This window comes from Halyomorpha halys, unplaced genomic scaffold, assembly GCF_000696795.3.
Source record: "Halyomorpha halys isolate HHAL.00 unplaced genomic scaffold, Hhal_1.1 Scaffold470.1, whole genome shotgun sequence".
Classification (NCBI taxonomy): Eukaryota; Metazoa; Arthropoda; class Insecta; order Hemiptera; family Pentatomidae; genus Halyomorpha; species Halyomorpha halys.
Window position 1 is genome coordinate 110,527 of NW_027115723.1, and position 19,080 is coordinate 129,606.

The following is a 19,080-nucleotide window of genomic DNA, read 5'->3' on the forward strand; positions in this document are numbered from 1 at the left end:
TTTTCAGTCTTTTGTGAGGATTCCAGGTTAATCGTTTGTCCATATGTGATCCATGGTAGTGGATCGTTCGACTGGGGCAAGAGCAACATTATTGAAGGATACTGTAGGGCAGGCGGTAGGAAAGAAAATCTTAAATATAAATTTGCACCTCACATCCAATTATTTAAAAACTTTTTACTGGCTATTCTGCCCAGGTCATTAATTACATTCAAATCACCCTATTTTATCACTTTTCCATTAAAATTTTAAGCTTTTAATTACAGATGAACTTGTGAACTTGATACTTTTATCACTTACTTATCACACTGTGATAAGCAGAAAAACAGTCTCAAGAAAGTGAAAATATTATTATAATTATTATTTTTAAAAATAGTGTTTCAAATTTTAGTTAGTGTATCTGTTAAATTAATATATTTTTAAAATATCATAGGAAAATAAATTAGATCAAACGTCACTTTCAGCATCGGTTCAATTCCAGAATGGTTTAAAAAAATGTTTAAAATTATTTCATATATAAAAAAAAAAGAAAAAGAGAAGTAGAAATGCTGAAATGACAAGAAAGCTAAATAGTGTCTATCTGGAGTTACCTTTTTACCTGTGACCTGGCGGGTGTAGTAGTTCCAAAAGGGCAGCCTCCAGAACCGATCTCCAGTCTCTAAACCGGCGAGGTTCAGCTCTCTCCAGACATCGTCAGAAGTTGAAAAGGCAGCGGTTGCTCCTTGTCCCAGCCCTCTGTTCACTTGATCTGAAGGAAAGATTTGTAATTTAGATAGCTTTTATCAAGTTTAAATAATAGTTATAACGCTTGTTAATAAACTATGTCAATTAAAAGTTTATTTCAATATTACCACGAGATATAGTGAGCTGAGATTTATTGGAATTACTTATTACCTATTTTGAATCAGATCTGCATAAATAGGCCCTTTAATAGCTACAGTATGTGGGTCATCTTATATGACACCTGATCAAGCTGCAGTTTGATACCCAAAGCGTTTTCAAAGTCATATTTTAATTTTTCTGCTTGAAATTTTTTTACAGTTGTATCTGACTTTGTCTGCTTAATGCGCTTTTTAAATATTTCTGATTGATTAGTTTTCGAATTAAAAAAGAATGATATTAGTAATAAATAAATAAATTGGACAGTCAAATTGTCATCCTTCTCTTTCCAAACTCGACCTTCCTCGTTCTGAATTTTCGAGAGGTTGCGCTCTCATTACACAGAAATATTTCTCTTGTGATTCCGTCTCAGGTATTTGCAAAATTTAAAGTGAATTTCTTTCAAAAATCAATAAACGAATCTGTCGATACTTGTCGCTTGTTTCTCCTAGTTCATGATGTTTCTCGAATTTCGGTAGTTTCATACATTTGTTGTTTTTTTACCGATTTTTCCTTTTTTGGTTTTCCATTGATCTGAGTTGTTAAAGAAATAAGCCAGACGATCATTATAGTAGTTTACACGACTTTTTAAATTAAATTGCCACATGTATGTCTAATCATACCTCGCTATTCCCTAATCGCTGGTTACGTTTTAAACGTTGATAACTATTTTTAGCGAAGTAGAATGCATATAATAGTTTTAATTTTAAAAATATTAATTTGGGGATTGGCATAAGTTGAAAAACAGGAAAATAATAAATTTGGCGAAATTCCTCTCTCCCCAACGCCGATCCCCGTCCATTCTTGTTTTATTGACGTACGGTGGTTGACAATAGAGACAGTGATAATTATTTTTATGGAACTATTTTAATCGTTTCTTGTCCATTCGATATATTAATTTCTGGAATAATTTTATGTAATATCCTTCATATTTTTATCCTAAGAAACAAAAAAATCCACGTTTAAATCCCAACAGAACACAGATAATGTCTTCAATTTTCTTTCTGTTTTCTTTAAAAACGTTGTCAACTGAGGTTTGTATTCCAGATAAAATAGATGTCTTCATTGAAATTTGATATGGACGAATAAAAAAAAAATTAAATAAACACAATTTTTTCATTGAAGAGAAATTTTATTTATTGTTTTATTTCAATTAGTTTTAAGTGGCTATTTGATAGTAAACGTCCACCTATAAGTGTATTTTTTTATGTTAACTCCAACATCAAAATTTAAAAAATACACCTCTTCTATAGTGCCTCCTTTGTATGAAGGACCCGGGATCATTCCGTCCTGGTACGTGAGTAACGAGAGATGACCATTTGGTTGACAGTGATTGGTTTTGAAACGACCGAATCATCATTTCTCCAAACACCTAGCCATTCCCTTGAAATTTTCATATTTATTTTTAATCTTCAAAATAAATTCCTCTTCTGTAGGGAAACATCAGTATTCACGATTGATCGATAGCTGATTTTATTTATTTTTTTTCCCGAAAAGAGTATTTTTACTTTTTCTGACATTTCCGATTCCAAATTGTTAATTATATCAATCTACATGCTCTTTTTATAAAAAAAGATAAAACTTAGAACTAGATCCTAGGTCAGGTATTTAGAAAAAAATCATTTCTATAATAAAAAGTTATTTTTTCACTTTTAGATCTGATAACTTTATTTTTTAGTCCATAAAGGCCAATAACAGCGTTTTAAAAAAAATTATTTGCACCATTTTTTAAATTTAAGTGACATCCTCCAATATATATATATGATAATAACTTCTTTCCTATAGAATGATTTATCCAACCTCGGTGCTCTAGTAGAAGTATAGGTATCTCAACTGTATGCTCGGTTTTATTCCTTAGATTATCAATGTACTCATAGACTTTTAAATTAAGAAGCCTTAACACATTGGGTCCGTATTTATGAGTGGATCTTGGGTAATGGGGCAGTTAAATTGATAATTCAGAGACCACCTCATCTCCTTGCCCTCTCTTTTCCTACATCTCCCTCCAGTAAAACGGACCGTATAAATAAACACTACAGTTTATGACAGCTTTAGCTTAATCACTTTACTGAACGGCTTTGAGTTAATGCCCTCCAGTTAATGGCTGTTATATGAACACCTGAGCCTATAATGCCACTGATCCGTAATGTAGCATATTAAGTAGTTACGTTAGTTATAAACGTTCTACGCTGTTTTCGTCCGTCAGAATAAATCAACGGGATTTCATTGCCAAGAGGTGTTCAGGGAAAGTTTTGCATGTAAATATTATGATCAGGAGATGAAAGACTTTAAAAGAGGTGTTCCACGTATGATCTACCAAAAAGATTTGTATAAAAAATGATTTTTATTTATTGATAAATACTACAGTCAACTGGTATCTATACCAAACTTAAGGCCTATTGACAATAGTAATAAATTCAGATATTAATGAATCATCATTCTATTATATAAAAAGGTTTTTAGTGATCACCCAGTAATCATAAATAAAATAAAATATTACAGGGTGGCCATATGGGAAATATAAAATTACTGGGTGACCTCTAAAAACATTTTTTATAATAATTAATTATTTATTATATATATATATTATTTAAGTAAAATAATAAAAATGGCTTAGTAACCCATTTAAAAAAAAAACTTAAAATGATGGGATAAAAGCTTCGAATTAATTTTTTCCTGCTTACACTATATTAACAAAATAATTCTATTTTAACTAAAGAATACATGTAAATTACAGTTTTAAAATTTGGGCAACGAGTAGTACAATTAAATGGCCAGTTGTATAATTTGTATTTGGTAGCTCCTAGTATAAAAAAGAATAAATAAAAACAATATAGATTCATCTGCAAAATTAAATAAATAAAATAATAGTAATCATAAGCTATACTAGAACTACCTAAGTATAACTTAATATAGAGAAATTATGAATAATAATGATATAAAAATGACTCATAAAATTAAAATAATTCGTAAAATCAAAAATGTCTGTTAAGTACACAACTTCCTTACAACTTCTACTGCGTAGGTACGTTACTGTGAACATGAACCAGTGTTTCTTTATTACAATAATCTTTATTATTTTATATATTAATCAATTTGATTTATTGTAATGAAATCAATTCTTCTTAAGAAGCTGTCAAGTGTTTGAAACATATGTCCCAATAAAAATAATTGTGCTAGATAAAGCGAAAGTAGTAATTGGATTTTTATGAAATTTTTACTAACCCATGGCAACACTAATCCTCAGCTTCCCTCAAATTTGTACCAAATCGGACGAGCTGTTTCTAAAATTTAGAAGTATCGACAAAAAATTTGTTTGCTCATGCGCAAAGGGAAGTAAGGGATAGAATCTGATAAATTCGATAAATTACCAACTAGGTAATATCTAAAGATGTTATCAAAATCATAACAAATGGTCGATGGATTATGCCCAAACACAAATTGCACTACAGATATGTAGGCTAACAGACTCAGAACCAGATTTATTGTGTCAGGGTGTCATACCTGAGGAATTAAAATACATCACATCAGATCACTTTTACTGTCGTATACCAATGACATTCTGCCCTCCATTATCCTTTCATGATAACCTGGTAACGGCTGTTCTGCTAAACTAAAACGATAAGAAACTGATCATAGGTCCGATTACTACAACACTTACTTGCTCAAAACTTCCCATTTAATACAAAAATACCCATATACAGCATGATTTCAAACCTATTTTGTTATACAAAATTTAGGTTTGGGGATCCATTAAAACATTAAATTCCTCCTGTATCCAATCCTTATTATCCTAAATCCTTTTCATGTAGTTTTTCAAATTTTCAAAAATCATTATCAATATTAATCGTAATTCTTGATTAAAAAATTATGATGAGTTTCTGTACCACCAACTTTATGTTGGATAAAAAGTTGATAAGGCCAATCTTCATATATAGTGGAGTAACGAGGTTCCTAAGCAATAAAAGCACTAACCTGCTAGACAGGTTTGAAAGGGTAATTCCGTGGAGGATCTTAGGGCCCGTATGCGAGAATGATAATTGGCGAAGAAGAAGAAATGGTGAACTGTTTTGGCTCCACTAGGATTGTAGCATCTCCTTGTATATCAGGATACAGAGGCTTAAATGTCTTGGCTATGTAATGAGGATGAGCGAGAAAAGTGGAGGAGTGGCTCATAAATTGTACATTAACGTTCCGGATGGTGTGCGGCGATGTGGTAGGCTGAAGGGTCGCTGGAGGGATGCTGTGTGGCATGATCTGCAACGACTGAGGATCCCTGTTACCCTTACAAAAGATAGAGAGAGGTGGTTGGTGGTTATTGAGCAGACCAAGGGCAGCTCCATGCGTCTGTTGTGCCAATAAAAGAAGATTGATGAATTTTATTTTTTCACTTGTGATATAAAATAAAATTCGCTCCTAATAAAGATCATCAAATTATTTTTTGATTTGGAACGTATTTATCTATTTCAAACTCTGACATTTTTTAGTTTTTTTCATTACTTAAAAGATATTCCATTTTATTTTCATTTGTTATGTGTTAGTATCCAATTTTGAAGAAAAAAAAAAAAAGAAGAAGTTTTTAAGAGATTCTTTGCATAACTTACACATTCTACGGTTTATTTCAGGCAAGTAGCCCTAAGGTATGAGTTTTACAACTATTTAATGATCTTATTTTACGAAAATTTTAATTTTAGTTACTATTTTACGTGAAAAATATGTACTTTTACCGTACCTGTGAGAGAGGCTACCGTCACGACGAGGCACGGCTGGTTGACCTGGGAGTAGAAGAGCGGGTCGATTAGGAGGACCCTCCCTTCATTGCCAGTGCTGGTGAGGCGGACCGTCTTCTTGTTGAGGGCCACTAGGACATCCCCGGGCCGCGTCGTAGAGCCTCCCATCATGTTCTCCATCAGTGGGATGAATGCTGTCGATAATTAGATTTATCAGTGATTGACTTGTGGCATTTATGTGTAGTTATAGATTGGCAAACCAATTACCTAGTGAAAATCCCGTCCTGAGAATGCTATGTACCGAAAATTATAATACCCGGATCACCCCAAAAAGGAAAATTTCTTTTATATAAATATAAAATTTAGTACAATATGATATGATCACTACGCGGCAATTTTTATTTGTATATTTCAAGACGCTGTGATGTATTTTGTACGCCCATACCATACAAGTTCCCCGCTATTGAGAAAAAGTCGTTTGAGAAAAATTAATTTGGACTAGTTAGTAATGGACTGCTATTTGATACAAGGCTCTCTTTAAATAATCCTATATAAATACTCTAACAGAATAATAATACTATTGTTTCCTCGTTTTCGTTTTAATGCTTAAATAATTAATTATTAATACTTGGCCTTATCCAATATTTCAATAATGCTAATATTTTATGTGTCATGTTATGTTACATCGGCGCCATTCATTACCTAGTAGCCCAATACAAATTTTTAGTAATTCTTTTTCGGAACCAACAAAGGATTTCTGTCATACTCTAGGGTTGTGTTCACTCATGACAATCCATGATTTATCGCCTCTATATATGTTGCTGGAAGTAATGTCCTATTACCATTCTGAAATTGGTGACTGTTCACGAAGAAGTGTTAGAGTCATGCTTTATTTTAAATGTAAATTATAAGTTTTTTCAACTTTTTTCGAGTATCAATTACTTCCAAGCTATTCGAGACAGAAATTTACAACAAATTGTTGAGGAAATAAAATTGCATGAATATAATAATTTCCCCTTTTTATTTTCTAACAGACTGAATTATATTTCAAAACAATTACGATGCTAAGACGACTGTGTTCATGGTTCGAGCCACACTTAGGAAAATTTAACGAAGGCAGACTACTCGGCGTCTGAGAACTCGAGCAATAACTATATTTGCATATCTCGGTTGTTTGTAGTCTTGTAGATTCAACCCGGAGGAATACGGACATCATGTCTGTGGGAAACATTGTGTGATTAAGGGTATCATTTGCTTTTAGTATCTCTTGTTATTGTTATGCTGGAGGGTGGAGGTGCCCTATCGAGCTAACTATAGTTAACAGCGCATGCAATGTCTTGCATAAAGCCAGCAGGTTTCCTTATTCAAGTTCCCTAAGGTAGTGGAAGAATTTATTCGTCTTACTTCGTAAAATGTTGATCATAGCTAATGAAAACATCTCTGGACGTTTCTCCCTTGAACTCTCTGCTTAATAGGGAAGTCCATGAAGTTAATTGTCGGTTTGAAAATTAAAATGAAACCCAGTAAATGATATTTTACGACCATTTCGTCCATTCACGCTCAACTATCAGATTTATTTCGCCGTACTAAGAAGGGCCCAATTATCAAGGTTGACCATGAAAAGATAGAGTTTAGTTCATAAAATGTGTCAAAACGTAGGCGTGAACTCGTTAAGTTTCTGATAAATGGTACAAAAAGAAAATAACATCCAAGAAAATTAATTCGGCATGAATCCACAGACTGAGACAAAGAACAGGGAGAACAGAAGTGAGGGCAGGAAACATCAATGGTGTGTTTGATCTTTTCTAATAAGTTCAGGAGTCAAATGATTTTTTTTTTATCAAAACTTCTAAAGTTCTTTAATCTCTGCAACTACTATGATTCTTCGCTTTCTCCTATTTTTATATGTACGTATTAATAAATTATTTCATACCATATGAAGTTCTGCAACTCATCAAGTATCTTAGTTTCGGTAATTAATTAGTAAGGATTCATATTCAACCACCTGGTTTTACCCAGTAATTTGAGTTGCTTTGTATAGTGACTGTTACGGAGGGTAGGGGTTCGAAAGGAACCTTCGCTAGCTCAACCGTAAAAGGTAATGAAAGTAAAAGAAATGTAATGTCGAATTTTGTTAATATTGTATTGTGAATAATTTAACACAACAAACCGTAAACCTCTGACCGAAAAATACATAAAATACAAAATTTTTAAACTAGAAAAAAGAACTTAACCAAACGAAAAATCTATTATAAACTGACTAATAAGGATATATATAAGAAAAGAAAAAAATTAGTTTACTGAGTTCAATCTTAGATCTAATGAAATAAAATAAAAATAATGTCTTTATATTACCGCGGGTGATTAATAGAGCCCGGCCACAGGATTGTTTTTGTTCTCGTGGAGGTAGATAGGATAAAAGTACGTTCGCTGGCCTTGTCTTCATGGAGGATAAGCCAAAGTTTTTTTTTGTTTTTTTCGGCTAAGGCTACCATTGGAGTCATATATTGCCTAACCATGGTTGGGGTCAAGTTTTTCATTTTGAGGGACCGCCACACAAATTAAAAAAATCAAGGGTTTTTAGGAATGTAGGGTTTAGTATGTTTGTAAATCTTAGAATAAAAATATTAACCAAATATTAAACAGTACGTTCTAATTATTATAAATTAGTCTATTGTTTCCTGTTTTGTTTTTCTAAAAACCCACAATTGAATTCCGTTAATTCTTTATTTACACACAGCTTATTTACATCGGGATGGCTCATTACTTGTGACTCACACATAATACACAGATTTATCTGAGTTAATATAATTATTCCGATTAAATTATAATTTAAAAGACATTAATTTTATAATAGGAAAGAATTTCGGTATTTGACTTTAGCTGATGTATAATCAGTTAGTGTCATAAATAAACATCTAAAAATGCTTGGAGGATAAAATTAAGTTATCAAAAAATTAATTAATAAAATATGTTTATACCCCTTATGTTTATTGGTATCGCCATCTGAGCGATGCTTCTCATTGCAGCACAAATGACTGCAGCACCAGACATGTCCCCTCGGTACTTAGGCATGCCTGAAAAGGGTTATCAAATGGGTAAATAAAAGAATATTATTATAATTTTTTGATAATTAGTAAGCTATTTACTTAAGTAACTACTTAATTATGGGTGTAGTAGTACCTTTGCATTTTTTCAGACAAACTGCTCCAGTGTCGAATGTAACTCCCTTACCTATAGACAATGAAACAAATTTTTATTTTATAAAAATAAGTTATAGTAAGTGTGTTTTTTTTTAATATATGATGTATCGTTAACATATATGTTAAAAACTACCACAGAAATATGGCGCGGATTAATTCGATACTGAAAAAAAAAGACTACTACGTTTTTTTAAAACGTCTACTAAAGTGTTCCTTTATAGTTAGAACGCTTTGTTAAACTCAAATATTTTATATTATTCTGTCAATACCACTATTAGGAACAGTAGTAAGGAAATAAAACGAATATATCATGACGTGATGGCCGAGCTCATCTTGTCGTGGGTCTCAGAGTATTTGGTTCAGAACGTTTTGGGTTCGATTCCCTACTCAGTCGTTATTTATTTCGGGATGGCACACAGTAGCTGAAATCACCAAGTTGGTGGGGGATAAACTGATCCTGCAAACTTTTTTTATTAAATGATAGTTGTTTACTATAATAGTTGGAAATCCCTCAAACAGTTTAGCACTTGTTAATAATTTATTTACTATAAACACTTCATTGGGTTATCATAATAGAAAAGTGGCAAGATGCAACGCAATGACCTGTTTTAAAGGATATTTAATGTATTTTCTAAAAAAGAACTTTTTTTTAACCGGAATTTATATATTATACCTTTATTTTTACTTCTGTGAAAAAAAAGGTTAATTGTATAATACATTCAATAATAATAATTGAAACCTATATTTAATAAATAATATCGTATATATTTAATAATAATTATGATAATGTTTGAGAGCCCACGGTAGTCCACCCAGCTTCGATAAAATGAATTATAGCATTCCCACACTGATGACATAATTCCATTGAACCCTCCAAAAAACATTTTTTATTTATTTATTGTTATTTAACTGGATACAAATATATACAAGTAAATTTGCAGTTAGTGACATGCTACAAACTGACATGTTTGTTACAACAAATGTAAAACTGACATGCTACAATCACATGGAGAATCTACTCATTGATAGAGCTCCAATCAAAAAATTTTAATAAATAATAAAATAATGTACTGACCAATGAGGGCGATGGGTTTGTCGTTTGGGTTCGCTCCGCAGTAGTTCACTTCCAGCACGAGGGGTTCCTCGCAGGATCCACTCGCGAGATTGAGCAGAGCGAACATATTCTTCGACTCTATCCACACTCTATCATGGACCTCGACTTGAATTCCACAAGGACACAATTTTTCTATGCAGGCCTGTAGGCAAGCCAATGATTATTCTCCACACAACTAAATACGACTGATTTAGAATTAAAAAAATGAATAAAGAAAATCTCAATTAAGGGTATTTAAACCCACAATGTACTATATAAAAGTAGTATAACGTGTGAGATGTGCTAAACTGACTTATGTCGATATTGTTTAGTTTTTTTAGATCATAAGGATTCGTGGATAGAAATTCATGGAAAACATTTTTTGAATTCTGAAAATTTAAATCAATACACTGCAGTTGTTTATACAAATATTATTATTATACATATTATTTTTCTAGAAAATACTCTCAAGTTACTGTTTTGGACATTTTTCTTTTAATGCCATTCCCCAGACCCATCCAAGATTTACATAATACTCATATTTAAGCTAAGAGCACCATTTTCCAAGTAAATTATCTTTAAGGAATGTTTTTAATCCTTTTATTCCCGAATTGAGATATATTGTTTATCGTGGAAAGTAACGTTGCGTAGGCGATGACTTTTTACTATTCTATAAACACGTTATATAGTTCAACAAAACGATGTACCATTATCGGCACGTTTAACAGAACCTATGATCGATATGTTGTCATTCGGAACTAAAGAGTAATAAAAGACACCTTTATCATTCTTCAAAATAAAGTGTATACCTAAAACTCTATGGTTCATGTTCATGGTTTTGTTTGCTATCCAAAAATATTTTAGAATAAAAATTTAAATAATTTCATTTGAAATAGAAAAAGACCTGAATTGCATAATATAATAATAAGAAAACTAAATTAAGTTATCAATAAAAAAACAAAACACTAATCACATTTCCACTATTAGGCACAATATTTACACTTTTGACATGGGGATCTCCTAACTCACTCAATGCCCAAGCAGTGCACTTCGAGATCCCAGCGTAGACCATTCTCCACGTCACTAATAATGAGCCAGTGGAGGTTGAGTAAGTACGCTAAAGTATCGTGCTAAGAAAATCTCAAAATCTCTTTGGATCTTATTAGTATTCCTACTGATGAAAAAAAACACTACACACAATATTAATCCGCCCACTCCTAAAATGTGACTACATTTGGCTCTGCTTAATATAATTTTATAACATAAGCACTTTTTTTTGGCTTAATTATAATTAACAATACATGGCATCGTCACATTTCCTATAGCAATGTAGAGCAAATATTGTTTCTTAGCCTAAAATGAGTAAGGATCACGGTATGGCTATTAGATAAGGACCTCAGAGGACTAATAGAGACGGTAGTTACCTGCGCAAATAGATTAGGAGTCAACAGGTTGCCTGGGGACTCCTCCAACCTTCTCGCCCAGTTCTGGCACTCCGCTTTGATCGTCCCTCTTTGCCAACCCTCACTGTTGAAAACTGTTGTTAGGTCAAAATACTTCATAATCAATATCAAAAATATTATTTTAATTATTCATTACATCTATAATGTTTAGTCAAGTAATAAGAACATTTATAATTTACACTAAATGGTCATCATGAACTATCAAACATTATTGCTGTTAATCTGAATAATACTGGTATTGATATTTTGCACAGTATTGTAAGTAGTCTTACACTGTAGGACAAGCTGTTTACTTCAGTATCGGGCACTTAATAGGCTAAAAGATGCTGATTGTACAGAAGTCCAATTTTTTTTAAATTCCTGTTGTTTCAAAACTATGTTTGTTAACTTAACCCTTTTGAGGAAACAACCACTGATATAGAGGGTCGACTGTTACTGGTACTGGGTCTATATCGGTTACAGAAACGTATATTTCTTTATTAAAGAAATCTTAAAAAAAAAAAAAATACTGAATATGTACATTTTACGTTACCCTTTATAATTGACGCCTCGCAAATACCATGTAAACTCGGCAATCCCAACTTGTGTACTGTGAACACTCCAGTAATTCGAACTGGCGTAAAAAAAAGTTCACAGTTAAAGCTGATGAAAAAATCGTACAGATGTCTTTGCCAATGAAGAAGAAGGTAAAAGACAGGTTGATTAACCAACGTCAATAAAGCCTGAAGAAGCAGAGTCTCATTTCTATCACTGTCTGAAATAGGCAATACAGAATGACATACTGTGCAACAAGTCCTTCTCTTGCGAGTACAACGCTGTTAAGAGTCGCAGAAAAAAAAAGAACCGACTTTTTTAAAAATGATTAATTATTGTAAATCTTCAAACTGTCAAATTTCCAATTAAATATATTTTAATAAAGTAAATACATAATAATAGTTCAATGTATATTCAAATTATTGATTTTTTTTTTACACCATTTTTTTCTAATGCTTTCTGTAATTCGAACTATCCAGTAAACCGAACTACTCCCCCCCCTCCTACCTCACTACAGCCATTAGTTCCGATTCCCAAGATTACACTATATGCGTCACCTGAAAATATCAATAATCATGCGTTTCAGTAGACAAAATAACAAAATCAGTTTTTATATTTTTAAAGTTAACTACATAGGTATTTGGCATTGAATTACTGGTTTAGATCAGTAAATAAATTTTAGTGAATTTTTATGTTCTTCTACTTCTGACATATTTTTTTTTTAATGAGGATTGAATTTCACAACGAAAAATATTATTAAAACTGTTTTTGAAAATTGTTGAAATTGGAGTTAAAATATTCTGTGAACTGAAAGGCTTAGCTAGAATTTTCACTTTGAAAAAACAAAATATTAGCTTGCAGTTGTGAAAAAAAAAATGAAGTATTGAAATTTTATGCAAAGTTATATGGGTATTGTATTGATTGCAAGCGTATAGTCGATGAAAGTGCTAGGCCCTGTTCGAACGGAGAGATAAATATATCATGCAAAAACATGTGACAATCTTCACTACATTCCTGTTCCAGCCTATCGGACAAAGTCCAGTTGTTTTGCGACTGCCCTCTGTTATAATTCTGGAAATTCTAATTGTTTGGTGATTTTTGTGATGAAATTGACCCAGACTCATTCGAAACGTATAAATTAATTGAATTTATAATGTATTTACGTTTAAAATTGATCAGAAAAATATAAGAATTGTTATTAAAATACAACTAAATTTACTCAAATGTAGAACCAATATATAGGAGCTGGTAGTAGTAGGCATTGTGCTAGAACCAATAAAATACTTATATCGCAATGGAATAAATTGAGAAATTACAAAAATTCAATAGTAAATGTTTAGGAAGCTGAAAAATATTAGGAAGCTGAAAAATACTAGGAAGCTGAAAAATACTAACGCAAGAAACTGAATAAAACAATTTTAAAAAAATAATAAACCTCTTTATAGTTTGAGCACAAAAATGTTGCACATTTTATCAGAATGGAGTCCAAAAAATTATCACTGGGTTCTAACAGAGCTCATTTCATGATGGGTTCCTGTGAAATCCAATTACAAAACACTAGACGAATTTTTATTTCCGGCTCTTTTAGATTAAAGGGAAGTGTAATTTTATCGTAAGAATCTGAATAACTAAATTTTCAACAAGGAAACGTTTGCACTTTTCACCGGAACGAAAATTAAAAAAATTGTAGTAGATTCTAAAGAAATTCATTTCATAATGAGTTTCTGTGAAATCCAATTATAAAATTATTTCCGGCTTTTTTGTTTACATTACAGAGATTTGTATTTTCATGTTGTTACATGTTTAATGTTTTAGTAGCAATCAGGAAATTGGAATCAATTCAAAATGTTGGGAAAAATATATGAACAATATGTAACATAATTTGTTAAAGTAAAAAATGTGACTGGCGTAAGTGGAAAAGATGTATTCTAATCGTAATTTTTGTAAGAAATTACTACGTCATTCATTGCAACAAATAGCTTTGTGTATTACAAGTAGCATTATGTAAAGATAGTTAAGGGGAAAAATAATACAATTCCATAAATATGTGCCTATGATTATGAAATTGGACAATTTGTTGTCGACAATCTAAATAGTAGTTCTTATTCAGGTATAACTTACCAATGTATCTTAACAGTTTTTTGTGTAGTAATAAATATGAATTCCACTACTTTTTAATCTAAAGAGTTTTTTCCTTTATCTCTTTACCTCAAAAACTTGAATGCAAATAAAAAATAAAAAAAAGAATTGTTTAATTTAAAAAAATAAATAAATAGTCGGAGTAGTCTTCCTGACTTTGACAAACTGGAGCGTTAAAAAGTTCTACTACACTCAAATTACTCTTTTTTATTTCAGAATTTTAATCTCGTTGCCGGTAGATCGATCTCTGGGAACTCGACAGTCCCTACTATTGTAAAAGATCTCTTGGCACACTTCCAGGTTTTCTTTCCAGCCATTTGAGCCCAAGTTGCCGCTCTCAGTTACTTATAAAATATTCAAAATTATTTCTCTTCGTTGTAAAATTATCTAAGTTCACAAGGGTTTAGTGAAGGTAAATTAAAAATTTTACTAACACATATTTCTATTTTTATTACTGTTAAATTGACTAGTGTCCATGGATACAGTATATAAATTATGTCAGTAATTCGAAATATGTAACAGATCCAATTGAAATAAGCAAAGCTTTTGTTTCCGTTTAGTCCATTTAACTAGGAACCATAAAGAAATCTTTCTAACCATGGAAGTGACCTGAAATACACTCCTACCTGTATTTTCTAAATTGTAATTTAATGAAAAAAAAATTATATCATTATATAAATGTAGATATATTTATGTAGAAATCTATATTTATATAAATACAGATATCGATATTAATCAAACGATAAAACTATATTAAAAAAAGGAAATATAAAAGCTAAAAAATAAAAAAAATGATATGTTTGTAAAACTATAACATTGCATTTTAAAACTTCAAAAATTAGTTATATGTATATTCTTATAATATATGGCACTTTTTATTAATTTTACTGCCTCTACACCTTTGTTACAAACGGGAACAAAAAACTTTCATTTTTAAAATTAGTTTTTCATTATTTAATTGAATAATTAATTCAATTAAAATTCATTTAATTGAATTTACATATCAAGTTTCCATGTTGTATTTAATAACATAATCTGTCCACTTAAATATACACTATATGTACATTGCATACTTGCAGCTTATATATTTTACTTTTAAATTACTTAAATTCAGTAATTGGTAATTAATTTTTTTAAATAATAAAAAATATGGTCAGAGTTACGGTCAAAAGAGAAATAAAACAGTAAAAAACTATTTATTTTCTGACGTTTTGCCTCAATTTGTAGAGATATATCAGGGGTGTTTAAGTTGACAGCTTTGGCGACTTTGGACAGTCGTAAGTCGGAAAATAGCAAAGTCGTAGTTGGAAAGTAGCAGAGTCGCCAAAGCAATCAACTTGAACAGCCCTTATAGAGCTCTACAAAGTGTGTGAAATTCGGAAAATAAATAGTTGTTAACTATTTTTATTTCTTTTTTTGACCTCAACCCTGACCATTTGCTCATTATTTGAAAGTATATGGTCAATAATATGTATATATATATTTTTTTAATCTTTTTTAATATTTATTTTATAACATTGCATAGATGTTTTAGTTTTAACTAAATGAAAATGGCGTTTCTAATTTGAATGAGAATTTAATGATTAAAAATTTTAATTATAGCCTTCTGAAAATTTAACAATAAACTTAAAGGCCAAGAGGAACTTTTTTATTAAACTTCTAAAGCAATCATAAGTTTTTAGTTCTAAGATGTAATTGGAAGTGACGATGCGTGTGGTTTCATTATTTTCTATACCGTTCTTTCTCATATAGTTCTTTTCTCTGTTCATATTTTTATGATTTACCCCTTTACCAATAATAATTTAATTTCTCTATTTTAATTTTATCTTTTCTATCGATTGAAGTTCACTCGTCTTGTATCGTATCACATTATTTGATTCTGCAGCATTTATCAAACTTGGAGAAGTACCAACGCATAATAAATAATTTTAGATAGAACAACTCAAGTCAGATACTCAAAATGCAATTTTGTCGAGTTGATATGGAGTACGAAAAACTATACAATATAATAAACCCTAAAGAATCATCAAACCAAGATTATGTAATGCAGGTAAAACATTATGAAATAATAAAAACTCTTTTTGGCAAATGAAGGATTTTGAATCAAACTTAATTTTATTTTCCATGACAGCTGAGTTCTTCCTAAGCAATTTTCATGATAAAATATTAATAAAAACTCATTTCAAACCCAGAAATAAAAAAAATAACATCTCAAAACGTTTTAGTGACACTAAAGAGAAAGAAATGTTCACTGAGAATCTCTTCGTTCTTCCGTTGTGCAACATGTTTTAAAACATGGTTTTTAGAAGGAACCTGATTGTTCTATCCCTCGTTCCATGTCGGTGATCACCAGATGCTGCTGAAATCTCAAAATTGACAAATAGTGGAACCTCATCGTTTTTCCACTGGAGCCTTCAAAAGTTTTTTCATAACTACTTTTTGTATATTTAATGTGTTTTTTCTTCATAGGCCTTTAATTTTTTTTTCTAAGTATTGTTTTAATTTTTATTTTTTTTAAATAACAGATATTCTTTTGAACAATACTTCTTTAATTATATTTCTGACAATCGAGCATTGAATAAGTAGATTTTTAAAAAGTCCCTTGTCCATTGTTTTTCAATGAGGCACTCAGTGGCTAAAATTGAAAAGAGTCCACCTTTATTAAATTATTAAAAGAGTACATTTTATTTAGATACAAAGCAATGTGTGACTGAATGATGTATGATTACGTACATACTTATACACAGCGACTTATGAGCAGTTATAATTATGCACAGCTACTTACGGGTGATTAGAAACATTATTATGCACAGCGACTTATGCGCTATATATAAATAATTAAACACTGCAATTCATTTTTAATGTATATTTTAGACGTTTTTTAAATTCAACTTATAACTCATTCTCAACGATTTAGATATTTATTTTTTAATGACTGACCGTTCAAGCAGAAGACTACTAATTATACTATGATACTAATTATACTATGAATTTTTGACTAGATACCCTAATAAATGTTTATAATTTAGACGGGAAAGTTGGTGTTAACAGTGTGTTTCTTCCTTAAGCGCGCCTTTTCCAAGATATTCATATTACAAATTGTCAGGTAAACATTATTAATTAGTTACTTATTATATCTATGTTAATAATTAGAAAGCATTATACACGTCTGAAGAATTATAGAGCTCTAGAAGAGTGACGGGATGAATAGGTGTCGTCGACTTGAGATCCTGGTACCTCCAAGTTGCCAGGGTGGCGCCCTCCGCAGCTGCCTCTGCGTTGGTGAACATTTCAACGAATATCTTGTTTATACCCTGCGTCACACATATAATTATTTTAGGAAACGCATAGTAGTTCATTAAGTTGGAAACAATGACACACATATAAATTAAATATTGCTTAGGTGTAGTAATAAGTAAATGTTGCACGGAGAAAAAAAACAAAACATGAAATGATGAAAAATCATAATTCTAGAAAATTCTCACAGTTCTTTTTTTATTTGTTTCTGATTACTATTTATGAAGTATTATTATTTAGGAAGTAAGGATCGATCGTACAATGAGCCCAGGACACTGACGCAGATAGAGGAGAGGATCAGTAGGCTAGCAGGTAGGGTAACAGTCCTAGTGGCCGAGATGAAGCGGACGGACTAAGAACTGTGGAGAGAGGAGTCAGCTGTACTAGCTGCCAAGATCAAATGGGCTCTCTCTCTTAGAAGATATAACGCAACAATATTAATGTATCTCATGGATTCGTCGGTGCCAACACGATAAATCGCATCGAAGCAGGTGAATTTTTTTTTTCAAGGGACTTCGTCAATTCTTTGACCCTACGGTGTCGGTATTTTATAAGAAGGGAGTTGTTGGGGGCATTTTCCCAGCACATGGGCTGGTGTTTCAGACTGTCTGCCGCATTTGGGACAGAGAGACCCAACGGCTCCTGGGACTCCACGCAGGGGTGCGTAGTTGATATTAAGTTTCAGGGCGTTCGCCCATTCTGACCCCGAGAGTACCTGCTTTTCACTCTCATATCTATTAGCTGTCGGGTTCTCTTTAAAATGACGAACACCAATGCCCTACCCCCTGCAATTGGCCCATTCTATTCTTCAAATGCATTCTTACGCAACGACTACCGTAAAGCTCTCGCACCTTGGTAGCCCTGATCCAGAACCAGTCTTTCAGCACATTCCGCGATTTCGGCTTCTTAACCGAAAGTAGCCTGGAAAAATTCAAATAAATTCATTCGACAATCTCTTCTGAGCAATGGACCAATGCAGAGGAGCCTCCTATTAGTAGCGGATTACCATCTTGGTTGCGTATAACATCGCCGAAAAGTTGTTAGCTCGATGGTTGCCTTGATACTCCTGATTGATTCCTGTGGATATTCGTATCAATACCCTCCAATATTTCAGGACATATCTTTGTAGGGGGCGCAATCTGGATAGGGTAAATAAGGTCCGGGAATTATTATAACCAAAGTATTGGTTAAAAATGATGATCTTTTGCTTTGGCTAGAGCAAGTATAAAGAAGTTGAAGAGTGAAAGCATAAATAAACTGCATTTCTGAATAAATTAAATAATGGTGCCATGCCCAAAGTAAGGTGGAAAGTTAAGTTGTGTGATGCGTTCACCTCACCTGGGTTTTATTAGTATTTTATGATTATCACCTTAGCTGGAATAAGATAAACTGGTATTTTTTTATTTTCAGATTTGTATTTATTTATTTGTATTTTCCATATTGTTTATAATTTCTCTTGTTGTGATTGAGCATGAGTGATCACTCGGTTAGTCATTGTCATTCTTCGAAAATAAGTAGGGATGACCAGAGAGTCATAGGTTTTCGTTGGTTTAGAAATTTCAAGAGATGTTTCCCTGTCCTAGGGCCTAAACACTTTGGCTAGTGTAATATTAAAAAAAAAAAAAAAAAAAAAAAAAAAAAAGGTCGTCTGCGCATGCGCTAGTTAGCAAATGAACATATGCTACTTCGTGTCCCACAATAGACTATTTTTCCAGTGAACTAAAATAAAAACAGTAGTGAAAAAA

At 31.8% G+C, this 19,080-nt stretch overlaps 1 protein-coding gene across 2 annotated transcripts in view; it reads right to left on the bottom strand.

Moving 5' to 3' along the window:
* LOC106683150 (cytosol aminopeptidase) overlaps positions 1-19,080 on the bottom strand; it is a 53,916-nt gene that overhangs the window by 13,192 nt on the left and 21,644 nt on the right. Inside the window, exons 4-10 of one of the 2 annotated variants that reach the window (XM_014424427.2) lie at positions 17,204-17,352; positions 11,327-11,429; positions 9,885-10,065; positions 8,790-8,840; positions 8,588-8,683; positions 5,609-5,800; positions 588-745 (exon numbers count right to left, since the gene is read on the bottom strand). In XM_014424427.2, coding sequence (XP_014279913.1) covers positions 588-745; positions 5,609-5,800; positions 8,588-8,683; positions 8,790-8,840; positions 9,885-10,065; positions 11,327-11,429; positions 17,204-17,352 — 930 coding nt within the window. The remainder of the gene's footprint in view (positions 1-587; positions 746-5,608; positions 5,801-8,587; positions 8,684-8,789; positions 8,841-9,884; positions 10,066-11,326; positions 11,430-17,203; positions 17,353-19,080) is intronic. The other variant, XM_014424428.2, reaches the window with a different exon arrangement.